The sequence below is a fragment of the Fulmarus glacialis genome, unplaced genomic scaffold (genome assembly GCF_000690835.1).
Source record: "Fulmarus glacialis isolate BGI_N327 unplaced genomic scaffold, ASM69083v1 scaffold6951, whole genome shotgun sequence".
Classification (NCBI taxonomy): domain Eukaryota; kingdom Metazoa; phylum Chordata; class Aves; order Procellariiformes; family Procellariidae; genus Fulmarus; species Fulmarus glacialis.
Genome location: NW_009193305.1, coordinates 5,338 through 24,428, shown reverse-complemented (window position 1 = coordinate 24,428; position 19,091 = coordinate 5,338). Strand labels below are relative to the sequence as shown.

The 19,091-nt window shown below is 35.3% G+C and overlaps 1 protein-coding gene across 1 annotated transcript; it reads left to right on the top strand.

The window, feature by feature from the left end:
* Positions 1 to 251: 251 nt before the first annotated feature.
* On the top strand, positions 252 to 15,387 carry ITGBL1 (integrin, beta-like 1 (with EGF-like repeat domains); the record flags this gene model as incomplete). The annotated part of the gene is made up of 5 exons (XM_009587390.1): positions 252 to 396; positions 4,212 to 4,334; positions 7,899 to 8,039; positions 10,748 to 10,888; positions 15,241 to 15,387. Coding segments are annotated over exons 1-5 (592 nt in total), but the record flags the coding sequence as incomplete, so codon positions are not given.
* Between the last annotated feature and the right edge of the window lie 3,704 nt (positions 15,388 to 19,091).

Sequence of the window (19,091 nt, the reverse complement as noted above, 5' to 3'; positions counted from 1 at the left end):
AATAAGGATGCATATGTAGACCTATCAAAATTACATACATTAGATTTCAAAGTCATGGTGATTTCAGGTGTCTCCTCATATTTAAGATCATATTTATTCATTTCTATTTTAAATTGTATATGAACTACGTTAAGTGAATCTGTTAATCATGTTCACTTAAAACTATAAATGATGGAATCTATTTTAAAAGCTAGATTAGAAAATATCACTTTCTGAATGAAAATTTTTTTTCTTTCCTTCCATTGCTAGGCCATGGGAAGTGTGACTGTGGGAAGTGCAAATGTGATGAAGGCTGGTATGGTGAAGCTTGTCAGTATCCGACTACTTGCAATCTTACACGGAAAAAAAGCAATGAAATGTGCAAGAATTCTCAAGATATCATCTGTTCTGGTGCAGGTAAGATATGTTTTGTTGCTTTTAATGGTTTGATGTTCTCCCTGTGTTATCTTGAGAATCACTGTAATTTCTTTTCTAATTAGGAATTTTGTAAAGTGTATTTCAAGAGACTGAGAAATAACTGTATATATACTAAAATTAAGCATTTTAGGTCCTATAGGCCTATTCCTGTGCATATGATGTGCACTGATTCAGAATGCCTACTTTAGTACTCTAGTTTATCCACAGCTATTTTACGTTGATGACACTGCAGCTGTGTCATGTATTTTGCCCATCAAAAGGTTATGGTAATGGCTTTAACAGAGAAAGTGATGTCATTTTTTTGTGTTTGTGTTTAAAGCATGCAGAAATGGCATTTGCAAATATTTTCCCAGGACATTAATAAGCTGTACAATTTTTTGAGACACTTTTGAGCTGTAACAATGATTATTAAAATCAGTTGTGGATGATCTGCTGAATCATTTTAATGGGGTACTTCCATCTTCACTTTTCTGATTTGATAACTCTCTTTTCTCTAATTCTTTAATTTTATAACTCATCCTAACTTGAATAGGAAGTCCTTTCCTTAAAAAAATCAGAGGAAAAAGAAACAGCCTTTTAGAAGACTTCACTGTAGAATGGTAAAATTTTGAAGGGCATTTGCTATCAGTCAAGGTTTAAGACCAGAAACTACCTTCCAGTTTTTCCATTACATTGATCTCCGAGTGACAGAATGTTTCAGGAACCCCACTTCTGCTCACTATTCCTTGCCTTTAATTTCTGTCTGGGTCCATACATTTTCATACAACTGATTTCTCACAAGGTAGTTGCTGACATAAGCAAAGAACCCAAAGGATTTGTGGGACTTGCTACAGAGAAGCTAGGCTCTCACAACAAGATGTGAAACCAATGTAATATATAAGCATACAGCATACTGAATAAATGATAAATTTCATTTATGACAATAATATAGATTATATGAAAATCATGATTGTTTGGCTAACAAATGAAAAACACCTGAACGAGAAACTGACTCTCAAAAATAAGCATAGTTCATTGTGATCAGTCGAAGTACTTAAAAAAGAATGTTAAGACCCTTTTTTCTCTTTCTTTCCTTGGCTAGAAGTGGCTCCAGTCTGTTTATCGCTGAGTCTTCACAGGAAAACCAACGTAGCTGAACAACCACTAAAAGTGGCTAAGAGTACAGTGTTTGTGAGATCAGGAGAAGAAGAAGAAGTGCTTTTGGTTTTGCTGGTATTAAACAGGACAGTAATTCCAATGAGACTGGTTAGGGAGTTTGGGGTAACTTTGATGGGCTGTAGCCATACATATTTTGTCTTGATGGGATTGCCTTTCGATCTATGGCCAACATTGCCTTTGGGGTCTGAGCTCTGTTTTTTAATTGCCAATAAAAGATGGGAAGGGATGACAGGAGTTGTTGCAAAAACAGTCGTCTGCTGTCACACAGCTAAACATTTATTGTAATTCTTTTCATGAACCAATCAAGATCCCCCTAAAATTTAACTTTTCTGATTCAACTGTTCCTAATTATTTGTCAGAGCAACTAGGGCATCCTACCTAAACCGAGATTCTCTATATGTGAGCAATTTCCGCTTCTAGCCAGTCAGAAGGAATAGACACTTTTAGGACACAGTCTATTTGACCTCTTTAGATGCCCAATTTATGAATCAATTTACCATTTTATCTTTTTTCCTGTTTGGGAATTATCTGTAAACAAGACAGTTTTCTCAAAATTTTTATTTGTGTTTATTTTCCAAGCAGCTGTAGCAAATAATTCTAGTTCTGTAGGTTACTTATGTTGTACTATCAGTTGTATTATTATTATTTTATTATATTAGCTCTTGCAAACATTTTTAAAGTTTACTTTTTTAGACTGGCCATATATGTTGCAGAGCCCCATTCTTCTGTTCTTTGTTTGGATTAATATGATCTTAGTAAAACTTGTACTATATTTGTAATCGTGAAATGTAAAATGGTTTCTGCAAACTTCTTGTCTAATATCAGCATAAAACTTCTATTTTTATTTTGGAGGACTACTTTTGTGTCAATAACCCTGTTTTCTAAAATACATATGGATGTAGCGTGAGGAGTATGCCTTGTGAATTAAGTTCCTTTTTTTTAAAATCTATACTTGCTGGCATAGTGACTGCTGAAACAGCTTGTGCGAGCCCATTGACCACAGGGCTCCAGTTAACATGGTATTGCACAAAGTTCCTACCCTTACGATTTTAATAAAGGTGATAGAGGTAGGGAAAAGGGGAATCATATGACTGGCATGGTAATACTTTTGTTTCTAATGTGATTTTATAGTATTTTTGCTTTTTTGACTGTATAACTCCTTAATAAGTTTATTTATGGCTGTTTTATGTTATCATGCATTATGTTCCAAACTAGAAAATATTCAGGAGGAGGAGGAGAAGGCAGTTGTTTGCTTTGCCCTGGCAACTGCACTCCAGGTCAGATAAACTCTCTGAGGGAAAAGAGGGGATTCTTCCTTCCCTGGGAGCAACAAAACAACCTTTTTCTGTTTGGGAGGGTGGGTCATGGAGAGAGGTAGCCACTGAGGTGAGGGCGCAACCCTACTCAAAAGACCAAAAAGCAAATGTGCAACCAGACCAGAGGTGACAGAAGAGAGATCTGTTTACAAACCCATTTCCATCCTTTGCATCGCCTGAGTGCTCTGGCTTTTCCTCATGTCAGAAAGTTTTCTGTTGTGGTTTATATTGTGAGAAAAACCAGCTCTACACTTCCAAAGCATTTGGGAGTCCTGGGGATCTCATTGAGAGAGATTCTCAGGCAGACCCGTGTTCTCAAACCACTCGCTGGTCTGACATGGGTAAAACCCATCTTACTTGTGACAAACCAGCAAGCGTCTTTATTATAGTTCTTAAAGTTCTTGCAAGATCTACTCTTTTCTGAGACATCACCCACAAACTGGAGAAAAATGAGCCCTAAAAGCTTAAAGTTAGATTGGGTCAAAGTCCTGAAATAACAAGATATTATTATAGAGGTTCCTACCATTCTTCAAATGAATGAAATAACTTGTAATGTGGACATCAATACCACTGGAAAAACATGCACTTTGCAGTAAAATTGTTGATATGCTATTATAATACTTATGGTTTGTTTAATAATGCTATGAATGTATTTCTCTACAGTTAGCTTGTCTGTTGTATAACTAATGTATTGCTGTGGTAATTGCTTTCTAGCTTGAGTCCTTTTTTCCTGACATGTAATCATAAGGTCTTCATGCAGATGTTCCTCACCAATGTTTCCTTCCTTTGATTCCTGGCTTTTTCTCCAAGCCTATACTTATAAAATCTTAATCTTCAGATGATAGCTGTAGAAAAGGGACTAGAGACTAGAGTGCAAGGGAACTTTGTGAACTTAGGCAGACATATTTTCAGGTCCTCAGTAGCCATGCCCTGTTACTCTTATGTAACATGGCTGTGGAACTGGACAAAACCAGGCTTCATTCTTGAGAAGATGACTAAGTTAAATTTTCTCCTTTCAGTAGGTAGAAGACATAATTTTCGAAGCTGACTTCATACCTCAGTTGTATGAAGTCAGACAGACAACTCTAGGAGTGAATTTTACTTAGGAAAATATGGTGCTCCTTATTAAAAATGAACCACTTCAATGTTGTATCTATTTACAGCTAAGATTAGGCTTTTTGTTCATATGGATTGTTTCTGTGTCTGTCTGTATTTGGCTGGATGATCTTTAGATTTCAGCCTTCTCAGAAATAAAATACGTACAATCTCTGATGGACTAATGAAACTGCAGTCATTGAGTACCGTCTTAAATGTTTACAGGCACATGTCAGTGTGGCAGGTGTAAATGTGCAAACTCAGAAGGAAATGGACTGGTCTATGGTAAATTTTGTGAATGTGATGACAGAGAATGCATAGATGATGAGACAGAAGAGATTTGTACAGGTATGTATTTTAATCAGTACAAGAAGAATGGTGAAGATTAATACAGGCTGTTATAAAATAATTTGATTGTGTGGACCTACAAAATGTCTTTACTGAATGTATGACTTAAAATAAAAGTAACTATATTTGCAAGAATTTAGCTTGCAAATTGTAAGTGGGAATTTCAGATGCAAAAATGAGCTAAGTGGGAGGTTAAAGAATGAAGAAATCCTGTGACATCCTCCTCTTTTTGGAAAAACTGCAAAGAGGATTATACAAGGTAATTCGCTAAGGTAATTCATAGCTTCGTGTGTCTGACTTTGGTAGAATATAAGAAATATGAATGCTTTGTGGCACGGATGAGAGCAAGATGGAGAACAGAAAAAAACAACAGAAAAAAAGAAAAATAGATGATTAAGAATTTTGTCAAGGAAGCAAAAATTAAAAAGAACAAGAATAAATGTAGGAGAGAACTCAGAAGCAATTCAAGAGGTAAAAAGGTAAAGGAATGAATGAAGAAAAATTTGATCTGTGATAGGAAAGGCAAGAGAGTAAGATGGAATGAACTCTGCTGATAGAAAAGCAACCAAAATTCAAACTGTGCTTTCATTTCACTATAAGATAGGAACCTGGCAATTGAATATTGTGCAATACACACCATTTATGGCATTATAAATTCTGTTGCCTATATTACTAGGGAGGCTTGTCCTTGAGCTGGAAGGTGCTACAAATATTGTTCAAGCTATACACATGCATACTGTCTGTATGCATACAGGAGGGTTCAGAACTGCTCTTAGACTATTCGTACTCTGATAACAGTGCTTGCTCTGTGTGTGTGAATAAAGAAAGGGAGTGCTTGTGTAAAACAGCTTTATCTGTCTTTATCCTTACACAGAGAACAAAATAAATTCTATTTATTTAAGTGCCTTTGAAGGCAAAAAGAACTTTTTTTTGCATAGGATTAAGTAGGGATTTTAAATGAGGGTAAACAGAATGGTCCTCTGAAGTCCAAATCCAGGAGTAAAGTACAATATTTCCAGTAATTGCCTAGAATAAGATGAGTGGAGGGCAATAATTTTTATGTGCCAATGATTCCATTTATATTTATTTGCTTGTAACCATTACATATGGTACCAAATATGATAAAAATTTACCATTTATTTAGTTTCTGTAAATTCTCCTTCTGCTGTTTTTGTCAGGTTTTTTTTCCCCACCTGTGTTGCTGCTGGTTTATATTATTAAGTTTTTCTTAGCTTTTATTTCCCCTTGTTTCATCCAATGGTGCCATATTCCAAAACAGACCAGATGCATCTCTGTAAAAAACTAGTTTTATGTGTATGCACAAATCAAAGTATGCTGATATAAAAGGACAAAAAAATGTCAGTAGATTCAAGTCTCCAAGGTCTGTGATTCATCAGTATAAAAGCCCTGATACCTTATGTAAGGTTTGGAGCCTTCTAAAATAAATATAAGGTATAAACTAATGGTGTGCTTGGCTCGGTTAGGTTGTTGCAAGCTGAAAAGTGTATGCGTGAAGGTTATGAGTGTTAGATTTTGCTTTGCTTTGTAACATACCTCTACAGTACATAACCATATGTTGAACCAGGCCTTATGCAGAAAAAATGGACAGCACCTGAACTGATGGTCAAAGGTACATACTTTCATCACAGAAAAAACAGACCCCACATGCCTATCTGGTTATTGCTTTTCTCTCCCATCCCAATGTCTCCTTTAATACCCTCTATGCGGTCTTTCCTTCCACAGGATTTCCACCACAGGAATCATTTAGGTTATTTATGAAGTAATAAAGAAACAGCGTTCCGACCCACTTCTGCTTAGCTAGCAACGGCCCCTGGATACTATCCACAGACAGGGTGAACCTAATCAGTGCTTGTTGTACTTTCACAGTTGTGTACCTAGTTGCTACACACCCTTTATTACCCTTGAAGGTATAGACAGGCCTTGAGGATTTTGTCTTCAAACAAAGCCAACTCAGGAGGATCAAACTAATGAAAAAACAAAAGCTTCTATTTACACACGTTTCTAAAGCCTGCAGCTGTGAGCTGGGATTTATCCTGGAAAAGCATACAATGCCATACTGAGATATGGATAACATTAATGCAAACGGGGACTGCATCTTTTAAGCAAAACAATTCTTAGGTAGGGCAGAGTTACAAAGATGTATCAAGCTCTTCCAGCCTCAGTTGGATTTTGATCAGTCAGTTGACTGCATCACTTTTTATTTAAGGTTACATAAACTTTGGAATCAAGTTGCAGCTTATTTTTAATAAAATATCATGGTTTCTAGCAAATTAAATTCTGATGCTGATCTTTTTTATCTAAGGCTTTTTTTCTCTAAAGGAGTGATTTTGTCTTCAGTCATGAGCAAGAGGTAGTGGCAAATTGTATCATTTAATACATATTTATTTGAGGACTATACAAGTGTGAGTAAAGAATGAAGTAGTGATGTTTTAATCTGCAAAAATTGTCAGTAGATCAAATTAATTACTACTTCACCATTTTCCCCTTTATTTCTCCTCCACTATTCAAGAACAACCTTTTGGTAATAAGCATTATTTTAGACTGTCTTTGTTGTTTAGTTATCTAAAAAGGTGGTATTTTTATCTTCTGTTATTTTTGACATGTAACCAAACAATTGTAATGAAAATTTCATGTGTAATTTTAAAAACAGGAAAAAAATGTATTCCGCAGTTCTAAATTTGCACTCTTGATAGTTAAGGATATAAGTTGACCAGACTGTGATAGAGACGACCACGTCTACTAAACAGAACATACCTAGAAGGAAAAAAAGGACAAGATCCTGACTTGATCCTTCTAGTAAAGAATTAACTTATGGCTTTAAGAGTAGTAAGAGTTGCAGCTACTTAATTTAAATGCTTTGTGTCATTGAAGCACATGGCAGAAGTACCTTAGTGGATCAAAATGTTGAGGAGCTGGTTTCATCAAGCCTCAGATGACCCAACTATCTTTTTGGGAGATGTATGGTTTGTTATATGAACATCTAAAATGTTCATTTTACTAATTCTTATCTTTCATGAACTGGTTTATCCGTGTTCAAAAATCTTCTTAACAGGTAAGAAGGGAAGCCATATACAATGTAGACAGTTTGTAGTAAATTAAGGTCCCTCTGCTGAAATTATCTGAGGAGTCAAGAACACACAATGCTTTCTTAGACATGCCAGGTACGGTGGGCAAGTGTGTCCTATCTTAACATTTAAAGCTGTGCTTAAATTTTAACTATTACATTTATTGTCTTCCAAATTTACCTATAAAGTTTCAAAAATTAAGCTTACAAATATAAAAATATTGATGTTATTTTCTTAGTGTTTATTGATTAGATTAAATCTGTGATTAAATAAAAACATGTTCTAAAATAGACTTGGGGAAAAGTATAATTCAGACATCCTCTGTACTATTTTATGTAGGCATATATGGTCTATAAATTGTTTCTATTCTGAGTCTATCACTAAAAGTTTTTAAAAGAAAAGATCGAAACAGTTAAATTGTTAATGCCTTTTAAAAACTTGCCTCTTTCTCACTGTATAAAATTTGTTTTGGGTTAAGGCCATGGAAAGTGTTACTGTGGAAACTGTTACTGTGAGGCTGGTTGGCATGGAGATAAATGTGAATTCCAGTGTGACATCACCCCCTGGGAGATCAAGAAAAGATGCACATCTCCAGATGGCAAAATCTGCAGCAACAGAGGTGTGTCATTCACACGTTCCTTCTACGCATATTTATATAGATTGCTTTTATTTTACAATATGCATTTTCTGCAGTAGGACATAGATTGTGTTTGCTGATAGTTTCTAGTTTGTTTTCACTTATTTCAAATCTGGATATATGTTTCCAAGTGGATAGATACCTGTGTTTAGGTATAAACTTACAAATCCACACCCATTTTTTTGACCCAAGTTGTTCTCATCCTTCATTTTTGTTGTAAGACTGAGCAGGATAATTTGTTAGTATATCTGCTTTGGTGAGAGACAAAGCAAAATATCCTGCAAAATAAAATATTAGCAGATTTTTCACTTTGAACGGATTGGTGCTGTAAGGCCAACGGGACTGTATGTCAATTCACTCTTAAAGAAGACCAAGGACCCACAATTGAATAGGGAAAATGAAAACACAAAGCTTTTAGTTTCCACTGCAACCTGAAAAAATAACTAAGTAGTGTTCAGTAACAATGCTGTGGAATGCATACAGAGCTGGAAAGGTAGACTTCACACAATATTTCTAACTATATGAATTATTTGCACAAAGTTCAGGAATTTGAATTTTACCTTATGCTTCTGTCTAATTTTGCCATTTTGGAAAAAAAAAATAAAAAGCAAAAATAAGGTTGCTTTTCAGTAGCTGCTGTGTTTGGCTTCATTGAACAAAGAGTTAAAAAACCATGGGTTTTTTTTGGCAATAGTCCAGAAAAATTACAGTAGAACATAAGCTCAAGTCACATAGATGATACCTCTCTTAAAAACCTCTCTACTGACAAAAAACATGCTATAGTGTGAACATCTAATTATCCTGAGAGCATTTAGAAAACTCTCTTCTCTTAATTATGAGGAAATTGAAAGATTGGCTCAAATACAGAGATCATGTAGGCTCATTTAGTCTTAGACTCTAGCAGTAAAAAATTTTTTGTAATTCTGGAAATAATAAATATTGAAATGGCTTTAGATCAGATGCTTTGCTTGCACCAAGAAAGTAATTTCTTGTCAAAGCAATTTTTTGTTCAAATTTGAAATTTTAATGTGCAAGTATTTCTTTAAATTTACATTATAACTTGGGAAATGAGGATAAATAGTATAGCTGATATTCTGAATAGCTACAAACTCCTATACAAAGGTACGTTCATGGGATATTTCTATATTTTTAGCCTTTCACGTATTCGTGATTTTATCCACATAAAATTTTTCTAGGCTTTTGACTACATAAAGTTGCTTTCCAACACAGTATTTCTACTCTTTTTAGTCCTATTTACCCAGCTTTCTGTTTTTATAAATCTTGTGATATAGGTGCAGTTCATCTTGTCAGTCTTGCGCCTTCTAAAAATGAAATATTGAGGCTAACCTTGCTGTCCAGCCTCCTTCAGTGCTAAGATGGATAAATTGTCTGTATCTTTCCATCAACTGTCTAGTCAACCAGTTGAGATCAGAAGTGAACCTTTAGATTTTTTAAACTTTGGTGAGATGGTGTTTTGCATTCCGATATCCAGGATAGCTGATCCAAATTCACTTTGAAGTTGTTTCTGGGAGGCTTAATCACTCTCCAGAGGCATTTCCTCGATTTCTGGGTTTTTTTGTTTCTTTGTTGTTGGTGGTTTTTTTCCTTCTCCTTCAGTAATGTCACTGAATTGTGAAAGTATCAAAAATCAGGTGCAAATTTCTTGAGGGCTGTCTCGGTGGCTTTAGCACTAAACAGGGCAGCAGCTCTTCCTGCTTCATGTAACTGTCATGCATGCACGATTGTGTAGACCTTCTCTTTTTAGAGAACGTGCCCATATCTATATGTAGTCTTTAGTCACCCTGTCCTGTTGTCCTCAAATGCATTATAGTGTTCAGAGTAATCTGATTAAGAAGACAAAGGCTTTGGTAGAGTAGCAGAAGGTAAAACTACTCTCCAGAAAATGAACTGTATGCATCTGTAAGGTTAGGCTGCTTCTTTGTGCCTGTTGGCATCTCAGAAAAAGTGGTGAGTGTATAGCCCTGAAGCATATTTGGATTTCTGAATAAGGAAACTGCCTTTTTTTGTTCTGACTTTTCCTAAGTAAGTAGGATGTGTGTTCTGTGTATGTCAGTACGGTTGTGCCAAATTAGTATCTGTCATATTACACATTTCCCTTCTTATTGTAAACAATAGGGTTTGGCCCTGAGTATTGACTTGGGAAAAGTGGAAAAGTGTCATTTTCATGTAGATCTATGCTGATGTTCTTCTTAGATAAAGAATGACCTCCTAGACATTTTCAGTTGGATTAGAATTTGGATTTCCTTCTAGTTTAAATGTTTATGCTTTAACAATCATTAATTATCCACTGTGCCCAAGCCTAAGTCATTTAAACAGCATTGATTTTTATTGTCATTAGTGTCAGGGCAAATTACTGTTGATGTCAAAGATTTACGACTGTTCTGTGCACTACATTTTTCTGTTGTTTTCTAACAAGGCTCAACAGCAAAAAGAAACTTGAACAGGACGCCAACTTGTTTGTATAAAGTATTACTACTAAGTAATCATAGAAGGTTTTAAATCATAGAAGACAAGCATACACTCATGATTAACACTTGGAGCTTTGAAACTGCACTCATGTGAGAGCAGAAAATTTACAAGTGTAAATTCCTGTAATCAAACTACTGTTAATCTAAATTGCTCAGTTAATCTTCTATCTCTGTGTCTCTTTATTTTTTTCTCTTTCCTAGGCACATGTGTATGTGGGGAATGCACATGCCATGATGTGGACCCAACTGGTGACTGGGGAGATATTCATGGAGATACTTGTGAGTGTGATGAAAGAAACTGCAAAGCAGTGTATGATAGATATTCTGATGACTTCTGTTCAGGTGAGGAATATATATAAAAGGAACTTACGTGTAGTTTTATGTCAAAAGCATCCAACTGGTCTGATCTCACTCTTCCTTAGTGCTCCAGTTCTCATTTTCCTAGCTTAAAATATACCAAGCTTTAGTTGTTTTTCTGGGGGGAGTGGACTTTTTAAATTAAAAGACATAATTCTTTAAAAAAAGAAAAAAATGTTTCCAGTTCTAAAGCTTTCTTAAAACATGTCTTTTTTTCTATGCCTTTTAACAAAATTCTGTAAATATGAAATACTTTTAGGTGCCCATCTCCCTTCTAATACTTTTGTCTTCAGTGTAACCTAACATAAATTGGAGAATGGTTGAAACTTTAAAAAAAAAAAAAAATCCTTCCTTGGAGAAATTTAAATTTGAAAATTTGTTAGGTCAGATTTTGTTATTTATTTTATGTTATATGGCAGGGAGAGGACAAGCAAGAAGAAGAAATTAGAGGAAAACTGAATTAATGAGCTAATGAAAAACAATACCCTGAGAATACGAACTGACCTGAGAACAAGTAGAGCATCAATATGTGGAAAATATGAATGTGTGGTCCAGCTACACATCACTGACTGTACATCTTAGACACTTCCACCTTCCTTTTTTTTTCTACTTGTATTTCAGAGCATTATATTCAAAGTAGTTAATGTCCATCCAAGGTTTGCAGTGTATTTAGATTGATGTTCCATGTATCAACTAACAAAAGCTGAGATTCTGAGTGAGACCTTGCGTACAATTTTGTATAGTTATTGATAAAGATGCTAATACCAGGTAGGAGAGAAGGACTTTGATCAATACACAGCATGCAATTTGTAGACACAGGAACTTTGCAAAAACAAATGAGGGTAGTTTCAAAGGGACTTCATAGATTACAGGTTGTCAGCTCTAATGCGTCCTGTAGAAATCTGATTTGGCCTAACTAGGAAGAATGCAGTCACACCAATGAAAATAATGATGTGGTATATTCTTCTCCTATTACTAGAATGAGAGATCCGTCATAGAAAGTTCATGAGAGTTGTCTGTAATAGGGAGAGAAGGCTGAAACAACATGATACATAAAATTCTTAGCCTCTTCTTTGCCTGTTATAAAAGTGAAAGGTTTCTCAACTGGTGTGGTTTTTTTTAATAAATATTGATGGATCACTAGCTAATAAAATAAGAAAAAGAAAAAGAAGGAAACATTTCTGAAAACCTTCAGTGAATTAATTTGCTTGTTAACATTTCAGCCACCTACAAATGCTATATTAGTAAGCTGGAAGGATGTAGAACTGCAGTCATGAGAGCAGCAGGAGGATTGACTTTGGGATGTTGTCAATTTTTGAATGTATTACTGCGTTGCTGAGTATGTTTTTAGCACTCAGGGATTGATCAAAATGTCAGCATCAGCTAAGGAATACAAAGCTAAAAACCAACTTGGTAAATGTGTTCTGTAGTTAAGGGTGAACACAAGAGTTTCAAACCTAATTAGATTAAAGCAAACCTGTGGCATCTACAGCTAATGCTGCATCACTGAAACAGGGCTTGAACTCCCTCTTTCCAGGACATTATTGCCATTGCTGCTGCTGCTGCTGCCCAGGGTGGTAAAGGTTGTAAGAAAGCAGAATGTAAGAAAGTATGGATAGTTACAAAGGAGTTGGGGGGAAGATATTGCCATTTGACATTGGATTAAGGACTGATACGGTGTTCTTTATTACACAGACATAACTGTAAATGAACAAACCTTACGAGAGGTACCAAAGGAGGTACTCATATGGCTTGCTTGATGTAACTAAAACTTATGTTGAAGTATAGCTTAGTTTTTCTATCATCTAATCAGCAAAAAATTTAGTACTGCTTATTCTTATGTTTTAGAAAGGCCTAATTTAGCCTTAGCTGGCCATCCAAGTATGCATTCCTCAAATAGATTGTGCAGAACTCTCCATTTTCACGTGAAGCAGTGTGAACAGTGTCTTATAGTCCTGCTGTTTAGACCTGTTTCAGAAATGGACAAGATGCATAAGTATTAATTTTGGTTTATTGTGGTAGACAGACAGAATCCGCAATTAAATCGAAGATTTACTAGCAGAATAGTAATTGGACAGCTTTTTTATTTGTTTATCTGAATCAAATTTACTTAGTGCACAAAGTGTGCACGCATTAGGTGTGTCTGCAAAATATCTTCATTTTTCTCACAATTATTTGTAAATTGATTTAGGATTAATCCAAGAGGGATTAGTCACATTAGGGAAAATAATCCAGCTTTTTAAAATCTACATCAAATGGAGCTGATACAAAAATTTTCCTGTCTTCTTCTGCCTACCTGATAGGTAGAGACAGGAAATCACATTGTCCTGAGTAGCAGACTGAAATGATACAAAATCATGTTTACATGTAAAGAGTTTTATTGTAACTGAATGAAATGCTATGTTTATTTCATAAACTACAAATGACGGGAATTGACAGCTCTGCTGTGAGGATTTAACATCACACAACAGCAGCTCCCTCCAGAAGCTTCATATGGCTTGGGGTGACTGTCAATTTGCAGTACCTCGTACTGGCAACCGGATGCCTTCTTTTAACATCTCAAGGGCTGTTCAGTATGTTACTGAATGATTTTCTTTCAGAAGTGTTCACAATGTTAATGTGATTCTCTTCCTTTAAAGAGAGAATAGCTTTCATGACTTGATATAGAAATAAAAAAGACTTCCATAAGAAATTCCTACAGTCACACATCTCATTAGTTTCTTTGCTGTGGCTCTAGCAAAGAAAATATTATATGAAATAAAATCATCCTCTCATAAGTATCTATCTGGATCAGGGAACATATGTCCAATTCGCAACCTGTCAGCAGGTACACATGAAAGCAAGGGACAGAATCATAGAATCATAGAATGGTTTAGGTTGGAAGGAGCCTTGAAGATCATCTAGTTCCAACCGCCCTGCCATAGGCAGGGCTACCTTCCACTAGATCAGGTTGCTCAAAACTCTGTCCAACCTGGCCTTGAGCACTTCCAATGATGGGGCATCCACAACTTCCCTGGGCAACCTGTTCCAGTGTCTCACCCCCCTCACAGTAAAGCAGCTATTCTAAATCTACCCTCTAAACAAGAGAAAGCCTGTAACACTTTTCAAGGAAAACAAATAACTAATGTAAAGAAAGTTATTCTTGTGAAATTAGTAAGACTGTATTCTGGGAACTACTCTGATAACTCGTAGAATGCTTGCTTCCTCCCATTTTCTCCTTGTGAACTGATAAATACATATGTTTTAGAAATGTAATATAAGCCAGTCTTAAAATGCAAGTATGGTTAGAAAGAGATATAAAATCTGTGTTGCTGTGGTTTTCAAGAAGGACCTGGATAGACAAGTGGATATCAGAATAATGCTTTGAGGTCCCGTGTCCAGTGAATGATGACTATGGGAAAATTGTGAGAAAAGATCTAACCTGCTGTCAGAGCTCATGAAAAGAAATACTTGATTTTGTGGCAAGGAATGTTTTTGCTGATGCTCAAGATTTCCTCATCCAGTGCAAAGAACATTTTGTATTGCCAGAATCTCACTGCTTTATGCAAAGAGCGTTAGGCTCATGGTGAAGGGAGCTGGGCGATTAGCTTGTTTTTTCTTTGTCTGGATATGTTAGCATTCATATAGAGGAAATAGATTGGCTGTTACATTTTTTTAAAGAAACTTTCCAGAAAAGCTTCTGTGGAGTTCAGTTGCTTTTCCTCACCTCAACTTGCACAGTGAAAGTTGCATTTATGTTACTACGTTCTGACATGGTCAGAAAGAGTCAAGTTAGCTAATGAGATACCAAAACCACATCCAACTGCCCTATTAAAATGAGAATTGATTATGCCCAGTATTTTATTATTTGCACATCACTATTTAGTAGAAGGCACTGGTTTGAGACTTGGAATTGGTGTGACATTGCTTGTCTCTAGTGGATCACATTGATTGCAAGTAGATAAAAGATGGTATTGATATATTACTGAGAGAATATGGTGCAACTGTAGTAGAAAAAGAAGAACATAAAGGTAAATGAAATAATGCCTTATGAAGGCCCCACTTTTCCAAACAGTGGTGAAATGTGTATTTGTAACCTCTATTCCACCCTTTCACATGAGAGGCATGTGCCAAGTGGCAAAACATCCCTTAAGAAAAAAAATTAAAGGGAAATATGGCTCAAATGGAATAACAGACCAGTGCTATTTTCGGAAAAAGTAGATATAGTGAATTAATTGTATTTTTTGCCAGTCTGATTATTTAATGAAACCACAACTTTGAAAAAGTTCATCTAATCATGAGGTTTTAATACCTATCATCAGTATGGAGACTAATCTTTAATCGTATTCATTGTAAAGGTCATGGACAGTGTAATTGTGGAAGGTGTGACTGTAAAGAAGGATGGACTGGGAAGAAGTGTGAACATCCACTTTCTTGTCCATTGTCAGTTGAGGAAAGTGCTAAGAAATGCCAAGGAAATTCTAATTTACCTTGCTCTGGAAGAGGTAAGCACATTTCTGGGAGAATTTTCATGCCCTTAAAATGTACTTCCATTAAAAGAATTTTTACAGATGTCCAGAATTACTAGTACTGAAAAATGTGAACTTTCTTGGCTTACTGTGCATGAACCACACCTGCATAACTTGTGAGTTATGAGAAGGGAGGAGAAGAATACAAAGGTCACCTATTTTTTCTGTCATCTACTGCTTTGTATTTTATTTTACATATCTCAACATTTGTTTTGGAGGTTTTCAAGGATGCTTTGAAGATTGCTGCAGTTAAGTCTTTACTAAAGATACATTAAAAATGTGAACCTATTCTATGCATTCTTTGACAAAACCAGCATGAGATTTTCAGCCTCTGTAAAATGTTGTGGCACCATTGTGATAAGAGCTATTCAGATTTACACTGCCTAAGAACCTGCCCTACTGAGTGCGGAACTGACTTCTAAAATGCAGTTGTTCTTCAGTGCAGTTTGCTAGTTAGCCACTGGCTTTTAATTTGAAAACATTTCTTTGTGACACTGTAACCTTTTCAAAAGCTTTGACTAAAAAAATACACTGTCATACATCCAATTGAAATACACATTGCAAGCAAAAGGAAACTTTTCTCAGAAGGAAAAGGACCTGCTAATTTTCATCTGTCACTGTGTGAAATGTGGTTTTCTACAGAGAGAAGAGAGAAAAGTATATATGAGACATACTTTTGCTAGAACGGGTAATTGAAGTTGTTATGAATTCTGCCCACTTAAGTATTTGCTGGCAAAGGTCTAAAGCTACTCTTGAATTATTGCATTTGACCCTAAATGTCATTTCATTTGCAATTTCTTCTTTCACTAATGCTACGTAACATAGTCAAAAATTGTAGGCTGTCCACCCAAGTTAGCACTGTGATAATTGTATTTTTCTCTCTGTAAATGTGTAGCAGCTCATAACTTAATAAACGCAGCATTAGCTGTATCTTAAAAGAACTTTGTATTAACAGATTGTTGCTTGTTATTTTCTTAATTAAGCTACAGTTTTCCACTGAATTACATCTCTCTTTTCTTGCTAAAAATTCTCAAAGGAATTTTTGTCTACAAGTTAGGTGAAATATGGGCATCTGTGGAGAATTAACTGCATTTTATTGTTCATGATTACAAGAATTATAACTAAAAGAAAGGAGTGTTGACATTTGGTTTTTTTTTTTTTTTTTAAATACTGGTTCACTTTTTTCCTGTTCTCATTGGATGCTGAATGTCTCTTCTCTCATGTGCTTCTTTAGGAGTTGTGTATGTTGAGCATCTGGAGTCAGTTCTATGATTTAATTGCGTTGTGCACTATAAGAGTCAAATGACAGAGAAAAGAATGACAGTCATAAAAACAAGTTTAATTTGAATAAAAATACAGTCTTAAGTTATGGAACATGTTGTTCTATTTATATTTTAAATTTTGAAAAGTTTTATTAGGTATAGTGAGAAGAGTGAGTTTAAAGATTTCAATATTAATGGCAATAATTCTATCCTCTTGACTTTCTGAAAAAAACACGTGAGTATTAATGCTGGCAGTGTTCTTCTGTTGAGACACTAGCAGTGAAATAAGTCCCTTTCAGGTGAATTCGTTTGTCTGAATCATGTGTTGGTCAAAATTTTCAAATAAAGTACAAGCAGTATCTATTGGAACAAAAGGCTTAATTGACAGTGGCTTTCACTGAACTTCCTTTGACTTCCAAACAAGAAGAGATCACCAAGGTTTATGACAAGTGGCATAGACATGGATCTAGGACATAGTATGATAGACAGCTGCTGTAAAGAAGGAACAAAAGATTCTGCATTCCACGCTTGAAAAAAAATTCCGATGAATACAGTCATTTTAAAATGGAATGTGGTATCTTGTTTTAGTTCTATGAACAATTTTGTTTAGGAAATTGGGAGAGAAAAAGAGAAAAGATACTTTAGTCTATTCCTCTGTAATTTACTGGATAGTGTATTTTTTTACCCTGGACTCCCTGGATTTCCCTTTCTTCCATCATATTTTGGATATAATAAAAAATGTGAGAAAGTTCCTGTACTGCTGAAATGATGTAGGTGTTTAGTTCCTATGAAAAACTGCCATTGGACTTGCCCAGTTAAATTCTTTGGTCCCATTTGAAAATCCTACTTGCCATTATAGCCTGTCACAGGCAGAAGTGTTACACAAGCAAATGAAACAAAATGAAGATTTCCAATCAAATGCAACCTCTTTCAAGTCTGGGGTGGGAAAGGCCATGGACTTGTAACACCACCCCCAATTTTTCTGAAGTTCATAGGGAGGATTGTGTGACAAGGAAGAAAACATTCCAAAGGAAACGGAAGTGTTGTTATCTTTTCCAATTGAACATTATTGTTTTGGTAGCCTCCTTGTAATATTTTTCTCTGGCTATGGTACAAGAATAGTAAGTCCTTGTACAGCTCAGTAATCCACTGCACTGCTGGAGAAGTTGAGCACTTAATGTCCTTATTTAATGGGATCTTTTAGTAAGGCAGTTCATGTATGGAATAGGATGCAGAAAGGAGAGCCCAGAGGTGCAGGTGCATGAATTTATGACTTTGCCATGTATTGTGTTTCCTTGAAGAATGTTTTCTATTCATCTGTACCTTTTGGTTCTAGGTTACTCAACAACAGTTGTGACAGCTAACGCCCTCCTTTGCAATCAATAAAGACATTGAAGGACAAAGCATTTTTAGGATTTTTAGTGCCATATAGCATTGATAGCCAAAACGTGTAGGTAGAAAAAGATAGAACTGTTACAATTCATAGTCTCTTTCTATAGTCTCTGTCTAAAAGCTGACATACACTCAGATTTTCAGGTGGAGGAGTTTGAAACTTCAGTTGTGATACTCTGTTCCCAAGATTAACAAAAATTATATTTCCTAGATGGTATTTTCTTCTTGAAATATTAAGTGTGATTTCAAAATGTAATAATCCTCCACCTAAACAGTAGTAAAAAAAATGCATGCTACCTGAGGAAGCATTGAAGAAATAGTCAAAGCTTTGGCTGGCCATTTTCAGGTTTTTTGTGCATTTTGCAAAACTTTCTGATACAGAAGACTATAAAACTCCCAATGATTCAGCTTCAGTCTTTAAAATCTCCAGTAATAATTACAGAAGGTGAACCAGAAAAAAAAAAAAAAAGGAAAAAAACAAACCCCAAAGCAAGCCACCAAATCCTCTAAATTCCTCATTAAAAAAAGTTTTGGGATTTGTATATTTTTGTGTCAGAGATTTGGGATGGTGCGGGCTTACATTAAAAAAAAAAATCCTTTGTTTCACTTCACAAAACTTTATAATATTAGCACAAAAATCATGGCAAAATGATACTCTTCAAGAATTTTCAATCAGTCTGAGGGACCAAAAGCTTCCATCTTTGAACTTAATTTTGGTAAGGTGCCTAATTTGTACCTTATACTTTGTTTTTACAGGTAATAATGAATGGAAAAGAGAATGTTAGCCTAATCTTACCTTTTTTTTATGATTCAATAACCCAATATGTTTGTAATATTAAGTTTTCATATGAAATATCTGGGTTTTATATAAATGTACCCAAATTTTTATAAGTTACCATTAATGCAAATTATATTCCTACATAGGCAAAAATAGAGAAAGCATCAGCAGTGCAAACTAAAAGAGAATTGTTATATGCCACCAAGATTTTGAGATCCCAGTTTCCCTTAAGTATAAGTCATGTAACC